At 37.8% G+C, this 19,313-nt stretch overlaps 3 protein-coding genes and 1 long non-coding RNA gene across 6 annotated transcripts; all 4 read right to left on the minus strand.

Moving 5' to 3' along the window:
- Window positions 1-5,814: 5,814 nt before the first annotated feature.
- Window positions 5,815-6,423, minus strand: LOC148764302 (uncharacterized). The gene is made up of 2 exons (XR_016024725.1): window positions 6,309-6,423; window positions 5,815-6,226 (listed from the first exon to the last, which is right to left on the minus strand). It is a non-coding gene; the product is annotated as an uncharacterized LOC148764302 (long non-coding RNA).
- Window positions 6,424-6,674: 251 nt separating this feature from the next.
- Window positions 6,675-10,452, minus strand: LOC18609588 (GDSL esterase/lipase At5g14450-like). 2 transcript variants are annotated; one of them, XM_018115457.2, is made up of 6 exons: window positions 10,328-10,452; window positions 9,212-9,736; window positions 8,704-8,913; window positions 8,438-8,610; window positions 7,359-7,629; window positions 6,675-7,213 (listed from the first exon to the last, which is right to left on the minus strand). In XM_018115457.2, the coding sequence occupies exons 2-6, from the start codon at window positions 9,534-9,536 to the stop codon at window positions 6,966-6,968; spliced, it is 1,227 nt and encodes a 408-aa protein (XP_017970946.1). In that variant the 5' UTR covers window positions 9,537-9,736; window positions 10,328-10,452; the 3' UTR covers window positions 6,675-6,965. The 2 variants fall into 2 exon arrangements, with proteins under 2 accessions (XP_017970946.1, XP_017970947.1); XM_018115458.2 differs by having other exon boundaries at window positions 9,212-9,720; window positions 10,328-10,441.
- Window positions 10,399-13,618, minus strand: LOC108660933 (GDSL esterase/lipase At5g14450-like). 2 transcript variants are annotated; one of them, XM_018115459.2, is made up of 6 exons: window positions 13,156-13,618; window positions 12,485-12,770; window positions 11,943-12,152; window positions 11,640-11,806; window positions 11,162-11,432; window positions 10,399-10,724 (listed from the first exon to the last, which is right to left on the minus strand). In XM_018115459.2, the coding sequence occupies exons 2-6, from the start codon at window positions 12,741-12,743 to the stop codon at window positions 10,486-10,488; spliced, it is 1,146 nt and encodes a 381-aa protein (XP_017970948.2). In that variant the 5' UTR covers window positions 12,744-12,770; window positions 13,156-13,618; the 3' UTR covers window positions 10,399-10,485. The 2 variants fall into 2 exon arrangements, 1 of the variants encoding a protein (XP_017970948.2); XR_001926665.2 differs by having other exon boundaries at window positions 10,583-10,724; window positions 10,962-11,432.
- A 74-nt stretch (window positions 13,619-13,692) lies between these two features.
- Window positions 13,693-18,611, minus strand: LOC18609589 (eukaryotic translation initiation factor 4B2-like). The gene is made up of 3 exons (XM_007044772.3): window positions 17,198-18,611; window positions 14,794-15,204; window positions 13,693-14,338 (listed from the first exon to the last, which is right to left on the minus strand). Exons 1-3 carry the CDS (start codon window positions 18,334-18,336, stop codon window positions 14,314-14,316), a joined length of 1,575 nt encoding a protein of 524 aa, XP_007044834.2. The 5' UTR covers window positions 18,337-18,611; the 3' UTR covers window positions 13,693-14,313.
- Window positions 18,612-19,313: the final 702 nt, after the last annotated feature.

Genomic DNA, 19,313 nt, shown 5'->3' on the forward strand with positions numbered 1-19,313 from the left:
GGCGATAAGCCAAGCGAGCTACTAATCCAAAAAACAACAACAGATGAGGGGTGAACTATAAAACTCAATGGGCAAACACGGGAAGGGGACAAACCATAAGGGAGAGTGTTTGCATTAAACCGTATCTTTGTAAACCACATGCATCTCATGAATAAATCAACCCATTACGTTCAAATGTCTTAGATGTTGTTATTCACGTACCTTTCTCATGAATCTTACTAGTATTCATGTCATCTAGTCATTGAAACTAATTGGAAGCTTAAAACTAAGTAAGCAACCATTAAATAGCATATTTATACTGTTTTGTCTCCTAAGTCTTGATACTTTCTCCGAGGTATCAAGACTTTCCTCTGAGGTCTGGTTACATTCACCAAAAGTATCGAGACTTTCATCATAGAATACTCTTCTAGCATTCTATTTCCAATGTATCAGACTTATGTTCAAAGTCTCAATACTTCATTCATATAAATTCAGAATTTGAGCATTTTCCAGCATCCAACTTCCTCTATCTATATTTATCATTCCCCTATCAAGGTCAATCAATGTACAATCACATAAGGTCAAACATGCATATCTGTAATGCATTCCAACACATGACAATATCATTACAACATGTGTTTTTCATATGAACGCGCACATTTTGCATTCATGAGATAATCATGCCAATGAATACAATTATAAAGAGTGGTACATCCACCCTAACTCATGGCTATATACTTGTGTGATACAACACCTCACATTATGACCTCCAATATACATATGATATGACACCGCATATCATGGCCCTTACCCATGTGTGGTATAACGCTCCACATCATGACTTCCGTGTGTGTGGAATAATGCTCATTTACATATTCATATTTATATAAATCATAACGTAGACTCATAAGTTGTCTATAACCATCAATTGTTTTCATCATACTAAACATCACAAGTTCTCATATAATGTGGTATAACACCCCACATCAAGGCTAATACATTTACATAGAATTATTCATACCAATACATGCATTTTCATACTCTTAATCATAGTCCATTAGCATCACTTAACCATGTTCTTACTTCATGGTCCTCCCATGCTCGTGTGTGGGCATAACAATCCACACTTACATACTCATAAGTGTAGGCATCAACATATCCACGTCTACATACTCATTGTATGTTGTTAAAATAAAGGAATGTAAATAAGTAATGGTGGAAGAACAAGCAGAAATGAAGAACACTTCAATTCAAGGAAGAAAAACTACTGAAGACCATTGAACAGGGGATAAGAACACCATATGCGTCGTTTTTAAGCAAGGCAATAAGGGAAAGTTGAAGTGCACTGTTTCACTTATGACTTGGGTCCCAAAGTTATCGTTAAAAGTTTTTACCTTTCTACTTTACCCTTTTTAAATGTTGGTTAGTTAGTTATTAATATTTAGTTAATTAACATTCCCTCTTTCATCAGCTGGTTAGTCAGAAACCCTTGTATATATATATATATTTTGTAAGCTGACCATTCCCTGAATGAGAAAAACTTGACATTCTCACATCTTTTCTTTGACCCACTACGCCGCTTCTTCAGTAGTTTTGTCATGGTATCAGAGCGGGTTTAGGGTTTCAGCAAAGGTTAGTCATAACAGACTCTCAAAGCTGTTGCTACTTGGTCATAATTTTTTTTTTGGGTCATCTGTAAGTCACCTTCCTTTGAGATTTTACTCTTTACTCTCTCTGACATTGTCTCAAGTAGTTTTAGTGCTATTCATTAGTGTCTTTGCATCAATATGGCTAAGTCTATTGAATCAACTCAAACGAGGTAGCAAGCCTCCCCTGTTACTGAATCAAGGCAACAAATCTCACCAACTGCAGACCCCCAATCTGCATATTACCTACACCATACAGACCACCCAGGTTCAGTGACAATCAATCATAAGCTTACCACCACAAATTATGTGGCATGGAGTAGGTCTTTTCTGTTACCTTTGTCAATTAGAAGCAAACTGGATTTCATCAATGGTACCTTACCAAAACCAAGCATAACAGACCCTTTATACCTGCCTTGGACCAGATGCAACAATTTGATAGTAGCATGGCTACTAGATTCAATCACTTAACCTATAGTATCAACCATTTTTTATATGGAATCAGCTGCTGAGATATGGAACACCCTAAAGCAGAACTTTGCACAACTTGATGACACAAAAGTGTGCAATTTACAATACACTCTAGGAAATGTATCCCAAGGAACTAGGTCTGTTGATACTTATTTTATAGAGTTGAAAGGGATTTGGGAAGAGTTAAGAAGCTTTAGGCCTCTCCTACACTGTGAATGTGGGCACTACAATGCAAGCTGTTTTAAAAGGTACTCAGATTAATACCAAAAAGATATGGTATTCAGGTTTTTGAACAGATTAAATGAATATTTTTCAGCAATCAAATCACAGATAATACTCATGGACCCAATTCCAACACTAGATAAGGTCTACAGCTTGGTCTTTGGAGAGGAAACACAGAAAATTCTTCTTTTTCAATCACAACTAGTACTTGAGTCCACTGCTATGCTTAGTATAGCAGATAGAAAAAGGAAAACAAGAAAAGATCTAGTTTGTAGTCACTATGGAAAGAAGGGACATGTGAAAGAAAAATGCTACAGAATTGTTGGTTTCCCTGAGGACTTTAAATTTACAAGCGGGAAAAACAACTTCAGAAAAGGAAAGGCAGTAGCCAATAATGTAACAGTAGCAAGTGATCGGTACACTAGTGATCATCAACCTGATCAAGAAGAAGAATCAGTTGAGGGTAACTCAATGTCTCAATTGTCTATTATCAAGCAACAAGTCAACAGATTAATGGAGCTTTTGAATGAGAATGGGATCACAAATTCTGATGGTAAGAACTCTGGAACAAGTGTTCAACAGACAAAGCATTCTCTTGTCAATTCAGCCTTTGCAAGTATTGTTTTAAACCATTCTTGTTTTAGCACCATAAGTAGCATACCACCTAGATATAAATGTGAATGTTCTCATGGTAAAACAGAATTCCTGGATTATAGACTCAGGTGCAACAGACTATATCTCTTACTCATTGAGCAATTTCATTTCAGTTAGACTAGTAGAAAATTGATTTGTTAAGTTACCAAACAATGGAAAAGCCATTGTTTCTCACATAGGAACAGTAAGATTAACTCCCTTATTAGTATTGAAAAATGTCCTCTGTGTGTCTAGTTTTAAATTCAACCTAGTGTCAGTAGGTGAACTCATAAAATCTAAGGAAACATGTGTATTCTTCACTAACACGTATTGTATTATTTAGGACATAGCCTCACAGAGAGTGATTGGGGTTGCTAGGGAGTCTGCTGGACTATATCTGATGCAGGACAAAGATGAGCAAGATTTACAACATTTTAGCTTTGAAAAACTTGTTAAATTCCCTTTTGTTTCTTTTGTAAATTCCTTTAAGTCAGGTGCAAAGACTTTGATCTCTAGCATTTTAGGTTAAGGCATGCACCTTTAGAAAGGATTAATGTATTGAATCAAGATTTTCCAAATATTAAATGTTCAAAGGAATTATTGTGTGAAATCTGTCCTCTTGCAAAGCAAAAAAGGCTCTCTTTTCCAATTCATGTACAGAGTACAAAAATGCCTTTTGAACTAATCCATACTGATATTTAGGGACCTTATGAAACCCCAACTCTCTCAAGTCAACGATTCTTTCTCACAATTGTGGATGATTTCACAAGGTTCACCTGGATTTTCTTAATGAAAAGTAAATCTGATATTAGTTTAATCATTCCCTCTTTTAACTGTTTTGTTCAAAGGCAATTTAACTCTAAAATCAAAAGCTTGAGATCAAATAATGGTCGAGAGTTTAAACTTGCTGAATTTTATGCAAAAATAGGTATAACTCATCATTTGTCCTGTGTAGATACTCCAGAACAAAATGGAGTTGTCGAAAGGAAGCACTAGCATATCTTGGTAGTAGCAAGGTCTCTTATGATTCAGTTTAAACTTCCAATGTACTTTTGGGGTGATGCAATACTCACTGCCATCCATATTATAAATAGAGTACCAACTAGAATCCTCCAAAACAAATCTCCTTACCAATTGTTGTACCAAGAACCACCTACCTTTGATTATTTTAGAGTTTTTGGATGCCTTTGCTTCATTTCCACACTAGCACATAACAGAAAAAAATTTGATAGCAGGGCAAATAAATGTGTATTTCTAGGATACCCAAATTATGTCAAAGGGTACAGAGTTTATGATTTGCATGCACAAAAGGTCATAATATCAAGGAATGTTGTCTTCCATGAGAATGTATTCCCATATAGAACCTTGTAGCATGACTCACAAGATTCTGCATTTCATCAAATACCTAATGTGCATGCTGCCGCCATGAATATTTTTGACTTTGACTCAACAAATTCTGCCTTTCATGATCATACATCGACTGAATTACCTACAAATGAACCTTCAACAAGTTCAAAACCTATCTCCACATCGATAAATGATATTCAAACTCATAGTTCATCACCAATGCATACTCTGCAAGTTTCAGAATCTGAAACAGAAGCCACCTAGGAAACTATTGAGCCTGTTCAACCACTTAGGAAGAGTTTTAGACATAGACAAGCTCCTAAATACCTAGATGCTTATTATACTGAACTGCCATCTCATACAAATTCAGTCACAATGCACCCTATAACCAGTTTCCTATCATATAAAAAACTCACACCAGCACATAAGGCCTTCACAATTTCTTTGTCAAATATTCATGAACCAAGTTCTTATCAAGATGCTGTGAACCACTCACATTGGAGAGATGCCATGAATGTTGAGCTTAAGGCTTTGGAAGATAACAAGACATGGAATGTAGTCCCATTGCCCTTGAATTCCCATGCAATTGGATGCAAATGGGTGTATAAACTCAAGTTGAAAGCTGATGGAAGTATAGAGAGATTCAAGGCTCGATTGGTAGCCAAGGGATATAATCAAGTTGAGGGTTTTGATTACCAAGAGACCTTTAGTCTTGTGGCAAAACAAACCACAGTCAGAACTTTCTTTGCATTAGCAGCAGCATACAAATGGACACTTTCACATCTTGATATAAATAATGCCTTCTTGAATGGAGACTTGGAGGAAGAAGTTTATATGCAGCTTTCAGAAGGATACTCATTCAAAGGAAAACATCCTATTGGTTCAAAAATGAAGAACACTTCAATTCAAGGAAGAAAAACTGCTGGAGACCATTGAACAGGGGATAGGAAAACCATATGCGTCATTTTTAAGCAAGGCAATAAGGGAAAGTTGAAGTGCATCGTTTCACTTATGACTTGGGTCCCAAAGTTATCGTTAGAAGTTTTTACTTTTCTACTTTACCCTTTTTAAATGTTGGTTAGTTAGTTGTTAATATTTAGTTAATTAGCATTTCCTCTTTCATCAGCTGGTTAGTCAGAAACCCTTGTATATATATATTTTGTAAGCTGACCATTCCCTGAATGAGAAAAACCTACATTCTCACATCATTTCCTTGACCCTCTGCGCCACTTCTTCAATAATTTTGTCATATGTGGGCATCAACACATCCACTAGTATTCATTTTGAGAGGTGGGCAATAATCCTCCACATTCATATCACAAGAAGTGACAATCATATATTCACATAAGCAATGAACTAGTTATGCATCATTCAACTCATCCATTCAATCAAAGATTCTTCAAGTAAAAACATTTTTAAAGGACTTGTTCCCCTTTATTCAAAACTACTATATATTAGTCATATTTACATCTCGTATATATACTTTTTGAAATCCATTTTCAAAGTCTTTCAATAAGACATCGATAATCATAGCATTATCATTTAATGCATTTCAACCAAGGATTTCATAAAACATGCTTCACTTTACATATCACAAAATACATTAAATAGGAGGTGTCTACCCACTTTGATCAAGTTGTTGACGAACACGCGCTCGAAGTGTAGCGTCCTTACTTCCGCTAACTGTTGAAGTTTCGAATGATCTTAAAGTAGTAATCACTAACACATTAACTTCCGTTTAATCCAACAATCCTATAGCTCAATGTTAGGTCAGCTTAAATCCTAACTTAACCTCTCTTAATCTATTTTCCAGTATGTAAATCTACTGTCACATGTTAAACTAACATCACAACTACTAAAATCTAGGTCTTCATTTACCTTAGTGAGCTTGTAATGAGAGGAACCCACTTAGGATTTCAACTCCTTTTCTGAAAACAAGAAATCTAATGAGAGAAATAATTCTCAATGCTGGAAAACAAAGATTCAAGAGCTTTTAAGATTGAAACTCACCTTTTTTAAAGTTTTCAAAACCCATAAATCTGAAAATACTCTTCAAAAATGAGACCTTGTAGCAAGAGGGTTGAGGAAAGGCTGAGACTTGAGAAGCGAGCTACAAAATGCTGCGGGGGGCTAAAGCTTTTGAAAAATGTGTTCTATTTATAGTGTTAAGTGTGAAAATCCGTTTTTGCCCCCACAACAAGTCTCCATACTTTTTCAAAAAGTATCAATACTTTTCCATTGGGTTTGAAGGTTTTGAGACTATGACTCCGTATCTCAATAGTTCATTCCTTTAGCCTTGCAAGAAAGTCTTCTGGATAGGAAGTATTAAGACTTATCTTTTCATGTATCGATGCTTCAGTTCCAGAATGTTAAAAATAACCTTAAAACTTGTCCACATGGACTCCAAAAATCCATATACTCATCAAATCATCTTGGTTTTCAATTTGTCCAAGATATAAACACTAAGAATGAGATCAAAACAAAAATTCTTACAAGCTCAACAAAGGATTTTTTACATTCTATCCTCTATAAAAGGTCGGGGTCTCACAGAAAGTGGGAAAAAAGAAAAGATAACGGCACATCTATGAACACTTATAAAGTAGGACCTAGTTACATTTTTGTTGCAGAATAGTGTCTGTGACCTAAAGCGGTGATTTGGGCCTAGAATTACAAACGAAGAGGCATGTGGCATGCTTCAGTAATGGGGGTTGAAGGGTCTGAAAACAATCCATCAAGAGCCTTATTAGCTACCCACAAATTTGCAGCATGGGAATAATGAATGCCATCCCAACTTATATAAGCTGAAGGGTTGCCGCATGAAGTCCCCAAAATTTCCGTCCCATTCACTATTTTCTTCCTCCAGCACAGTATATCCCGATAATGCCCACAGCAATATGTAAGTGGATTTGCAAATCCTGCTAGAAGGGTCGGTATTAAATATAGAACATAATGAAATGTGAAGCTCATAATTGAGAGTTTCCACATTGCAGTTTCTTATAGAAGTTCATCTTTTATTAATTTTGGCTGTGGAAACAAAGATAAGTAGACAACTGAGCTTACCATGCTTCTTTGCTTCAGAGATTAAAGAATATTTAGCTGAGTAAATGTCAACATAAGTCAGTACTGCATCTGGGAGTTGCATCCTGAGTTGGGAAACTCTCTCTTTAAGCTGCCTGTTAAATTCTTGAGCGACCTCATTATGAGACCTTATGCAACCATTTTGATCCATATTTTCAGTTTGTGGAGGATAATCTAGAACCTGGTAGGGCAAACAGCCTATTGGACTGGTGTTATGTATCCAGAATGTTCTTGCTCCTTGATGGTGTAGTCGCTGAAACAGAAGAAATGAGGTTAAATCTTTTTCTTTTTTTTTTTGTATTATAGTTATTATGAGTGTATGCTGAATCTTCTGCAATACATCGAGGCCAATCTTATGTGCATGAGTAACTAGAAGCTGTAAATCTAGCAGACTAATATTAAGAGCATCGTCCAACAGATATATAAGGACAATCATCAAAGTTGGTTCTGTCTTTCTCTTTATGAAGTTTCAAATTAACAGAATTTATGAACTGCATGACTCTTTGGGCCAGCATGATGGAGATGTTTTCTTACTTATCTTTCAAGTTTCTATAATTTGTATGAGCTTTCTAAGAAATTATGATTGTTCTTACAAGGGAAGGACTACGCTTGTCCTTGGTTTTGGCTAATAAGATCTTCAAGTTGCAGTAATATCAATTCCCAAGCACTATTTTCCATGTTATTCTCTACCTAGGGCAATACAACATCAGCAAATGAACAAGGCCCTTTCCAGATCTGCCTAGAGCAATAATAAATGAAAAAGAACATCTGGTGCCATTATATTTGCTTGCCACTTAGAAGTTTATATCTCAGAGCATCAAAGTGTTAGCCACACTTGTACCAGTTATTCATTTGAGCTATTTACCGAAACCTAACAAAAGAAAATGCATATAGAAAGTTATAATTAGACTATTTACTGTGCTTTAGAGTAAGCTTCGTGCATGGTGTAAGCATGCAGAAGTATTGTAGATACAGAGTTTTCCGGAACCACATCAATCTCCTCATTTATTATAAGGAAATCAAGACTCTGATAAAATTGTGTAAGCATAACTTCTATTTACCTTTACAGCCTGCGCCAACTGGTTAATTATTCCCGGAACAGATTGCACAGCCTGTTTCTCTGTCATTGACTTAAATGCAGCACTAAGATCATTCTGTCCAATATCAAATGTGTATAATGCGCGTGAGAAGTCCTCTGGTCTTGCAAGCTTGCTTTTGATGTTTGAGTTCAAACCTGAAAAGAAAATTATCAGCAAATTTCATTCCATGAAAAATGAAAAGTCCAATTATGTCACTTTTTCCCTTACTTTCTGCAATTGTTTCTAACCTTCTTTGTATAGCTCATTTATTCTTTCTTTGAACTGTTCAAATTGCAAAAGTTGTACATCAAGAGAAATAGGGCTAAACCCTTGCTTAAACATTCTGGCATCCAGTGACTGAATTGTAGACCCTGCTGTAGCAAAATTAGCTCCATGCTGAAAGTTTGCAATTATTGAGTCCAGATACGCACCCAAATATGGCAGTCCCAGTTTCTCAGCTGCAAAGAGTGACCACAGATTTAATACTTGGATTCAAAGCTTGGAATTTTGTCAAGTGACCACCTAGCAGATACAGGCTTTGCACAGATTTTAAACTACTTGACAGATCATATACAAAAGAAATTACCACAATCAAAAACCCAAGGATGTGAAAAGTCCCAAGGTTGAGCTTTGAACTAGAAGGATTGAAAAACTATAATATGCGCAAATGGATAAGTCTTTCTTATGGGTGCATCTAAATGAACAGCCTTTTTCATTAATACTGAAGAAATGAAAAAGAAATGCGCACTCGCTGACCTATAAAATCAATGATCAGTTTCCCATCGCAATATCTCCCAGCTGGCTTATGGAAGAAGGTATTGCCATTAGGCAAAGGAATCCGGCCGAATGCAGCAGACTTTCCGCCGGTGTCTGAATTCGAATCTCCAAAGTTGAATATGGCCGGAAAATCACAACCATTGAATTGACCAACACTCCTTTGCTTTGCACTGAGCAAGAAAAGAGAGAAGGCAACAGCAAAGAAGGCTGCTATTGCAAACGTTTTTACATTCTTTCTTGAAGCCCAAGCAGAAGCAGTCTTCCATCTCCTACTGATACGAATACCGGGTCTTGCCCCGTCCATGCTGATGCTCTCAGACCGTTTAGCAAACAGCTGACAGTGCTAAAGTCTCGTACTACTAGTTGACACGTGATTCAATATTTGGAGGGAAAAAACACCGTCTGGACTAAAATCAGTGTCCTTCCAGGGAGCTGAAGGAGCCTCTTTCTTGCAAAGAATGCCAGCAAGTTTGAAGTAGAAGTGTGCTCTGTGAGGCAGCATAACTAAAAAAATCTTCGACTTGGGTAAATAAATTCGGATTCATAAACCATAAGTTTAAGGTCAGATCTAGATGAATAATATTATAATAATGGATTACCAAATCATAAACTATGCATTTGGCCTTAATTTTTTTATTGCTAATATAGCTTTAATGTTCATAAGATAAACTTATTTATTGTCAGGTGTCTTGTCGCAGTCTTCCCCAACCTACCTCGAAATGCTGCTTTTCCTTAAACTTATGTACTATTGTATTGTCAATTACTTGAAGATTACTCCTATGGTCCACCACTAGTACTACGCAATGCCACTGCTATTTAGCTCTACCCCACCAGCCACCACCCATTTTGCCTTCCTATCCTTTTTACTTTCTGATCACCAAACTACAGGAGAAGGCGATAATTTGGTAAAAGCAGTTCCTTGTTTCTCCTTTTTCTCTGATTTTTACCACATTTATTTACAGGAATTGGAACAAATGGGCGAAATGTCAAGTGGGCGTTTAACAAAGTTAATGCTGAGAGAGTGGTGGCGTTCAGAACAATAATATCGGATGTGCAGTTAAGGATGGATGTAACATGGAAGTGACTGATTCCTACCAGAATGAGTTTATTCTTTGGAAGCTGGCAACTTGGATCTGGTTGAGATTCTTTAGGCTGCAATGTTCATCTCTCTGAATCGAAATCTTTTCATTTACCAGGGATAAAGAAATAGTACATAACAGTATATTTGGGCTTATAAGTGAATAAGAAAGAGGCTAGAGACATGCTCTGGTTATGGGAACTGGGGGATCTGAGAGGGAGCCATCCAAAATCTTGTTGGCCACCCAATGGTTTGCAGCTTCAGTATAATGAATGCCATCCCAGCTGATGTGTTTGGAAGGATCACTGCAAGAAGCCCCAAAAATTTCAGTACCGTTCACCACAGATGCCTTCCCACATTCGACGTGATAATAACCGTACTGCCCGCAACAGTTCATAAAAGGACCAACAAAGCCTGCAATTACCAAATCAAAGATGGGCGTTAGAATGTTCCAATGAAATTTCTAATCTTCTATTGCATTTTGCGTGGACAAATAAAAACATAATCAACAATATGGCATCACAATAAGCATCATAGCAAGATAAAATCTTAATTATTGCTAAAGATACAGATATAATTTTTTTTTTTTTTTGAAAAGCTACAGACATAATTGTTGCGATACTGTGGAACTTATGACAAAGGGCAGCTCACTAGAAGAAGCTCCAACATTCTGGGTTCTAGGAGAGGTCAAATTACAGAGTCTTTCCCCTCCTTTGCAGATTCAACCTGGGACCACCAGGTCACAGTGGAACAACTTACAACAGCACCAAGGCTAACCCACTACGGAACTTCTGACAGCAAAAAGAAAGATGTCACATAACTGAAAAGGTCAATTATAGGGTAAAACCTACCATGTTTATTCGCTTCACTAATTAGAGAGTATTTAGCTGAGTAGATATCAACATATATAAGCCTTGCATCGAGGAGCTTGGCCCTAAGTTGAGAAACCCTGTCTTTAAGCTGCTTGTTGAATTCTTGAGCCACTTCATTGTAAGACTTAATGCAGCCCGCTTGGTCAGCATTTCCAGGCTTTGGAGGGGAATTTATAACAAAAATAGGCAAGCAGCCAATGGGACCGGTATTATGCATCCAGAATATTCTTGCACCATTTTGATAGAGCTTCTGAAAAGACAGAAAAAGAAATAGCAAAACAGAAGTCATTCAATTGTGATTTTTGAACATGAGATGTCTTAAAAGCTTGTCATCTAAATAAAGGCAAGGCATTCAATTATATATTCATGACACTAGTTACAATAATCTACAGCATCTAAGGGTGAAAAATCCAAGTGCAACTATGCTGGAAAACTGTTAAAGTAACATCAATATTACCTTTATTGCCACAGTAAGCTGACTGATTATGTTGGGAACGGATGCCTTCACCTGTTCCTCTGTAGTTGTTACAAGGCCATAATGGAGATCATTCTGTCCACAATCTAACATGTAAAGGGCCTTTGAGAACTCCTCTGGCCTGGAGAGCCTGTCCGTAATACTAATATCTGAATTCTTGTCCGAAAAACAAGCAAGCACAACATTAATCATCATGATAAATGAAAAAAATATAAACATTTTATCAAAAATTGCATAGCACTACTTGCAGAATATTTCTGAAGCCACAAAGTATGCATATCTAACCTTGGCCATAAAGCTCGTTGGTGCGTTCTTTAAGTTGCTCAAACTGCAAGAGCTGTATATCCAGGGATAAGGGATTAAAACCTGCCCCAACTAACTTGCTATCAGCTGGTTGAATTGTTGATCCGCTTGCTGCAAAATTTGCTCCATGGCTGTAAATTGACTCTATTGCATCAAGATATGCATTCAAGAAAGGCAATTTCAACTCATCAGCTGCACAGATTGTTAACAAACTTAATAAATCTCACAGGTTGTCTTGTTTAGAAAAGGTCAGTCGAAGAGATCATCTCATCTATGGAGGTACAAAAAGAACCAAAAGAGTTCCATGACATGGTGAGATGGCTTTAACCAAAAGTTGACATTGTAAATATCAAAGCAGGTTCCTTCCTGAATGAACATACAGTAGGAATGGTCATAATATGAGCTTAGTTCCCTACCATCTATCAACGTGTGGGCAGTTTTCCTCCTATTATAGCTGCAATCAAACTGTCACAAAACTTCAAACTTGAATCAGAGAAATGTCAACTGAATAAAGCCACGGTTACCTATAAAATCGATGATCAGACGCCCATCAGAATACCGACCAGAAGGCCTACCAAAAAAGGTCTCGCCATAAGGAGGAGGAACCCGACCAAATGTTGCTGAGACACTTCCTGTGTCAGAGTTTGAATCGCCCAAGGCGTAAATTGCTGAAAAATGACAACCACAAGTTGAACCGACTAACGAAGCCACAAGTGACAAGCCGATTGCCATAGCCATTACAGTCTCCCTTTTGCTAATACTGGTAAGGCTTCCACAGTCCATGTAAGGCTTTCCCAAAATCTATCAGATCTTTAACAAAAAAAGGAGCAATATCAGATAAACCAGGTATAGTAAACTTTTAACAGCTAATACGGAAAACTGTGGCACAGTGAGAAGGAGGCTCAACCTATAACTTAATAATCAGAAGTAATACCAGTTGGAAAAGATCATTGATTTGTGGATTTTTATATTCAGTTACAGAGAAGAATATGATTAGAAACAGTGAAAAGAGGAAAAGCCTATATTGATGCCGCCACATTGACAGCTTTAGTTCTTAGGATGAAGATGGTAGTCAGAGGCACAAAATGACTCGAGGTTCCTCGGAACAGAAGATGAGAAAGAATACACACCGCATTCACTGGCTCAGAGAGGAATCAAAGGATTAGAAGATTACAAGGGAAATTAGAAACTGTACCTTTGGTAAGGGCAAGATCCTTTGAGGGGAAACAACTCTGGTAGTTGCTCATTGAGATGCAGGGGGCCGCTCCATACTTAAAAGAAGTTGACCATCTTCATTTTTGGAACCGGGGACGGCAAATGCATCAGACAAATTCTGTGTTACGATTACATATTGTACCATACAATACCAAAGACAATAGACAAGATAAAGTAGTTTGTCAGGTAAAGAATACAAGTTGGCGTTAAAGCAAATGAAGGAGGCCTGATAAGGTCGCCAATTGGGCGTTGAGTTGTTGCTTCTTTTGAACGCAAAAACGACACGGGGTCTCAAAAGGAGCACACTCATTCAGATTCCGTTCTCAATCCATCGTTGGCCAGTATCAAACGTTGTAGCTCTACGCGAATTGAATTCCTAAAGCCTTTGTGTCCATGCTTTGCTTTGATTGTAAACCCAATGAATTATGCATTTCGTTATTTATAGGTGTATCTCCAGCATGAATTAACAATGCAAATAATTAAATAAATAATAAATAGTAAAACATAAAACAAACTGTAGTACAAATGAAAACAAATTCATTTCTAAGGGGCTCCTTTTCATCATTTCAAGAGCATATACTTTGTCCACCCCCGCAGCTTCATAAACAGAGTCCCAACGCCAACCTCTAATCGAACTGTAGTGTGAGCAAGTTGGGAATTTTGTTTTAAAACTAATTTCTTCTCTCTTTTCTTTTAAGGGAAACCATGGTCCGCAGTTTCCACCTCCATCATGTCACTCACACCAAAAACAAAACAGTCGGAATAACAATTCACTAACAACCTCAACCTCATGAACAATACACCAGATTATCTATCTAACATTCCAAAGGAACCTCAAAAATAAACTGGTGAATCCCACAATGTTTGTTAAATCAAATTTGAGTCCTAGGGGGAGAAAAAAAAACAAAACAAAAAAGCCAAAAAGAGGAAGAGTGGTGGAAAGGCCATTTTACATAGCTTCAAGATGTAACAATAGATTAACGCTGAGGTCCGTGTTCCAATACCCAAGAATCCTTGCCCCACTTTACCAGAGCAAAACGACGAGAACAATTAAAAAGAAGTGAGAAGACAAAATATTATTGGTCCAGGTGGTCAAAAGTAGACGATAGAATTTAACAAATCAATTGCCAATTACACTTCACCATCTCTCCCTTGACCTTGACCTGCCATTTAAAACAACATAATGTTATTAGCCATTTGACTAGTCTAATTTTTATGAGCACATATGCACACTCTTAACACGTCATAGTGGGCAAAACAGCATCACAAATGAAATGAAAGAGCAACACAAGCCAATATTTAGTTAAACATTTCAAAATATGACATACAGATAATGGAATTGGATAGAATGAAAACAATGGTAAATACTCCATTTCTTTTTTTCCTCAAAAAAAAAAAAAAAAAAGAATCAATCTGCCAGAAAAGGCCACCTTAGTATACCATGCACTCTCGTAAAACTCACAAATTCTCCTATTCATTATATCTACAAAGTGAGAAAAAAGTAGGGCGCCAGAAAAACAAATTACTCAGCTAAGGACGCAAAGTTTTCCATGAAGACTGGAGAAAGGAGAAGCAGAAAGGCATGAGAGAATAAACTGGTAACATGCTATATCCTTACCTGTCCAAATCTCTGTTTCCCAGGAAACCTCTATCCTTGCCACCCTGAAATCCTCTTCGCTCATCACCAGGCCTTGTCCATGCATCAGCAGTACCACGAGATCTAGGCCTATTATTCATGAAGTCCACACCTCTAGACCCATCAATTGACCCAGACTGAGAAGATGGTCTATCAGGTAAGCTGCCAATCCTGCCAGCTCCAGAACCAGGCCTTTCAACAGCTTTCTGCCCAAATCTAACTTTGTTATCCAAATCTCGGATAAGTATTTCTAATTCCCTTTCTTTGCGAAGCAGTGTGTCACGTAAAGTAGGTTGGTCTCCAGCAGATTCCACTTTTGATATTGATTCTTTCTCAATCTCCTTCTTTAGATTATCTATTTCTTCTTTCAATATCTTTTCCTCTGTTTCTGGCCTGAAACATTTTTCTCATCAGAAATTGAGAACACAATGGTGGGCAATATATTCAAAAGTTGCTTGCGAGCAAGAGATGAACAAAAGGGAATTGAGAAACAACTGTGTGCAAGTACAAAAAATGATTGGGGCATCTGAAATCATCTAGATGACAACCTTACAAAGGAAACCAGAAAGAATGTGCAGTCACCCCAATTAAACAAAGCATTCTCTTACTACAGAACAATAGAAAATCACAAAGAAAATTGATGAAGTAACACCTTATAACTATGATGCATTAATAATCTGGCAGAAGAATTAAAGATGATGTTCGATTAAAAGTAACTCCAAGATAAATAAGGCTAAATAAAGGAAGCACACAAGTTTACATATCACACAAAAATTTGAAACAAGCACATATACACATAAAAACATGGTTTCAGCTGGAGTGACAGAAAAAAAGGTCTAAAACCTAAACTAAATAAGCACTTCAAGAACTTTAAAGAAGCAAAGACGTGTGGAAGAGTGATTGAACAAAGTGTTACAATGGGAGGAAAGGGTAGTACTCATCCTGCCTTAGTCTTGGACTAAAAAACAACAAAATGTAATGTTTATAGGTAAAGTTTCCTATGCTACCTACATGTGCACCACATTAATCTCAGGGTAATCTCATTTACAAACGACTTGTGAAGAGTGTTAAGGATTGTGTACATGTGTTCACTTCCTGCAGCAGAGGGCAAGCAAATGGAAAAGATATTAGACCAAAAGCATGCCCATCCACATCAAAATAATAACATTTCCGATTTGGTAAATGTATGTAAATTTGGGAACATGGCTAAACATAGCTGTCAAGAAGAAGAAAATAAAAGAGGAATCCCCTGGCCAACCAGAAAGGAAAGAAAAAAGTAACTATACTCCCCTAACCCACCAAAAAGGAAAAAAAAAACTTAATTGGCTGTAGTTTTTTATTCAACAAGCCCCAATATTTGTGGTACCATAACCAAGAAAATATTTCAAATTCATAACTGAAAAACTCTTTTTAAAATTCAACAGCAAATTCGGTTTTAATGCATGAAAAAGCTGCTCAAGCTTGATTCAGAACCCTAACAGCTGTCGGGAACTCATACATAATCCAATAATAGTTTCTAAGATGGAACCCTAGACTCCATCATCAAGCGCTTCAGCAACTATACTCACTTTAAAAAAAAATCTGCTCAATCAGTAAATCATCTGTTAAGTAAATTCAGTTGTTTGCAGCTAGACCAGCTTCATCATACTAAACTTATCAGTTCTGTGTTGTCTAACAAAGATGTAAGCACAAACAACTCCAAAAGTCTCCTCGAACTCCCCCCACCCCACAGGAAAAAAAAAAAAGAACGACTCTAAAACAACTCAATTCCCAGCAGGGTAGAGAGGCACGCAATGCACGAACTATTGATCTTACACAATACAAAAACACCCCCTTAAGAACAACTCAACACTCTACAGAGAACAGATATAAAGGAATTGTTTAATATTTTATATGATACTGGAAAAATTCACATGCTACACAAAATTCACGGCAGCAATCAGACAATGAACAATGATTTAGTGGTTCCAAAGAAATATCAAAAAGAACAAAACTATTTTAAGAAAAAAAAAACAATAGGCAGCAATTACATTTTCTAGGTTTAAAGCAACATGATTCAATAAATCTAGGCTCATCCTTAAATAATATTCTTCATATGATATTTGAACTGTTCCACATTAATTTCAAAGTCATAGATCATCGGATTGCTTAATAGACAACATAATATACGCACTAATTATGGAGAATAAAAGAATCTGCAATAACAGCAATGTAGTAACAGATAAGGTAATTTACTGCAGCAAATATGCTGATCACTTAAGCATCTTCAAAACCATCATTAATAATAACACTGAAGGAAACAGAACAAAAGCAATTCTAAAAGATTCCACCAAAACCATTTGGCAATAAATTATAAACATAACGAATACAGAAATGAAATGGAAACCTTTCGATCCTACGACGTTCCAATTCACGATCAATCTTACGCCAATCCTGACCTCGTTCTTCCAGCAAAACTTCTCTAGGCTTAGCATCCCCAAATGGATTCACCTTTGGCCTCGGCTTCACTACATTTTCAATCGCTTGCTGCTGGGGACCCTCGGACCTGCTGGATTGTGCGCTCGATGGCCTGCTAGAGTGTGCGCTGGTAGGCCTACTAGTTACCTTCTTTGCCTCAATCTCAGAATCCAGCGTCTTCCAATCCAATCCTTTCTCTGCCAACACCTCTTCCCTGGGCCTCGCTGCCCCAAAAGGATTCGGCTTATTCGTCTTAACTACTGGCTCATTCACTTCCCCTCTCGGTGGATCCAAAACTAATCTAGGCCTTTCCTCTCGGAATCCACCCCCACCACCACCACCTCGGGTCCATCTATCAGGCTCGGGTCCAGAGTCACGAAAACCCGAACCAAACGTTGAAGATCGAACTGGAATTGGCCGTTTCCCAGCTGTCCAATTATCAACCTCATCCGCCCTAGACATTCCACCACCACCTCCAGTTCCAAGCCCACCGTATCTATTTTGCCTGCCTGAATCAAACGAAGAAGTTGCTTTCTTAGCCATTGCCCAGTTGTCCACCTCATCGGCACGCGACGGCGGATCGTAATCAGAAACCCTAGAAGGCGGACCCCGTCGTTCTTCATCAAAACCTCCGTACGCCCTCCTTCCCGAGCCCCATGACCCGTCGCTGTCCTCACGGTCACGCATAACCCGACCCGCAGGCGGACCGGACCTCCCATAAGACGAAAACCCACCCCCGAGACGCCCATACTGCATTTCCTCGGCGGACCGTTCCTTGGGTCGGGTTGGCAGGAGCATCATCTCTTCGGGTGTCAGCCTGTTGTATTCCGTTACCCTAGCGCCGCCGCCGGACGACGAATAAGTCCCCATGGTGAACTCTGAGAGAGTCATTTTCTTCTTCTTAGCCTTCGTGCTAACAGCTTCCCTTAGGCTAGGAAAACTCTGCGACTCAGCAGTGGGGGCAGCAGCTGCCGCAGCGGCTGCGGCTTTCGCAGCTTCACGCTCCTCAGCTTCTTCTCGCTCGGCCTCGGCGGCCCACGCGCCGATGCCACCCCAGGGTTTCGACATTTTTGAAAAATTTTATATTATTTCGTCTTTTTTGTTTTCCTTTTTTTGGTTGTTTGGTTCAGTTGAGATCTGGGGAAAAAAACAAGAGAGGAAATGGGACAGAGATCTAAAAGAGAGGGAAAATGAGATAATTGAGCTGGGGCTCCGTTAAGGGAGCCGGAGCTCCGATTGCATGCGAAGAAGTTAAGAGCGGGTTACAGTTGTTTTTCTTCTTTTATTTTTTTTCTTTTTTGTGTGTGTGAAAAATTGTAGTTGAAGAAAATAAATTAAAACATCTGAGCCCAATGCGTTTTGTGTAGAGAGAGAGAGAGAGGGAGTGGGGTAAAATATAATGGTACTAACGTGCAGGAAGGGAAGTGGAATGCACGGTCCAATGAGAGAGAGTGAAGGAGTTCTTGGAGTATGTGATGTTGTGGGTGTAGAGTGTAGCCCATTTAAGGTGGAGCCCATGTAGTATTTGACTTGTAGGTTTTGGACGGTAGGGATGGATGGATGGTCTGGAGAATCTTGCCTTTTCTCTGATTTTCTGTGCTTCAAGGAAGCTCTTTCCTCTATGGAGGCAAAGGGTCCAAAATATGATGTCAATTAGCCAATCTAAATTATATTTATTCAACTGATTAATATTATTATAAGCCAATAAAGATAAGGGATTTCTTTCTTTTATGAAAGAAAAAGTAAGATAAGTGTATTTACTTACACATTTCTTAGGTTGACAAAATACAATCATTTCGTGATTGAGAAAAATTAAAAGAAATACTCATTCTCATTTTATTCACGTTTACATCTTTTTTTTTTTGTATATTTTTCCTCTATTTTCAACCTCTGTTACCACAAATGAAAATAAACCAATATTAATAAGTTTCTTCCATTCCCACCATTTTCTTTCCTATTTATCAATTTTAAATTCTTATAAAAACAAAAGACTGGATCAAGATCACCACGTGCAGGTCGTTTAAACCGCCTCTGAAGATCATGCT

The sequence above is a fragment of the Theobroma cacao genome, chromosome 2 (genome assembly GCF_053813885.1).
Source record: "Theobroma cacao isolate CCN51 chromosome 2, ASM5381388v1, whole genome shotgun sequence".
NCBI classification, from domain to species: domain Eukaryota; kingdom Viridiplantae; phylum Streptophyta; class Magnoliopsida; order Malvales; family Malvaceae; genus Theobroma; species Theobroma cacao.

Excerpts from the sequence above, each read along its gene's own strand:
- LOC108660933 (XM_018115459.2), bottom strand. The coding sequence starts at position 12,743 with ATGGACTGTGGAAGCCTTACCAGTATTAGCAAAAGGGAGACTGTAATG. Across the intron at positions 12,153-12,484 it reads TCTGATCATCGATTTTATAG|CTGATGAGTTGAAATTGCCT; the intron begins GTAACCGTGGCT and ends CAATCTGTGCAG. Across the intron at positions 10,725-11,161 it reads TAGTGAAGCGAATAAACATG|GCTTTGTTGGTCCTTTTATG; the intron begins GTAGGTTTTACC and ends TGGTAATTGCAG.
- LOC18609588 (XM_018115457.2), bottom strand. The coding sequence starts at position 9,536 with ATGGACGGGGCAAGACCCGGTATTCGTATCAGTAGGAGATGGAAGACT. Across the intron at positions 8,611-8,703 it reads AAATGAGCTATACAAAGAAG|GTTTGAACTCAAACATCAAA; the intron begins GTTAGAAACAAT and ends TTTTCTTTTCAG. Across the intron at positions 7,214-7,358 it reads CTCTGAAGCAAAGAAGCATG|GATTTGCAAATCCACTTACA; the intron begins GTAAGCTCAGTT and ends CCCTTCTAGCAG.
- LOC18609589 (XM_007044772.3), bottom strand. The coding sequence starts at position 18,336 with ATGTCGAAACCCTGGGGTGGCATCGGCGCGTGGGCCGCCGAGGCCGAG. Across the intron at positions 15,205-17,197 it reads GAACGTCGTAGGATCGAAAG|GCCAGAAACAGAGGAAAAGA; the intron begins GTTTCCATTTCA and ends AAAATGTTTCAG. Across the intron at positions 14,339-14,793 it reads GGAAACAGAGATTTGGACAG|GTCAAGGTCAAGGGAGAGAT; the intron begins GTAAGGATATAG and ends TTTAAATGGCAG.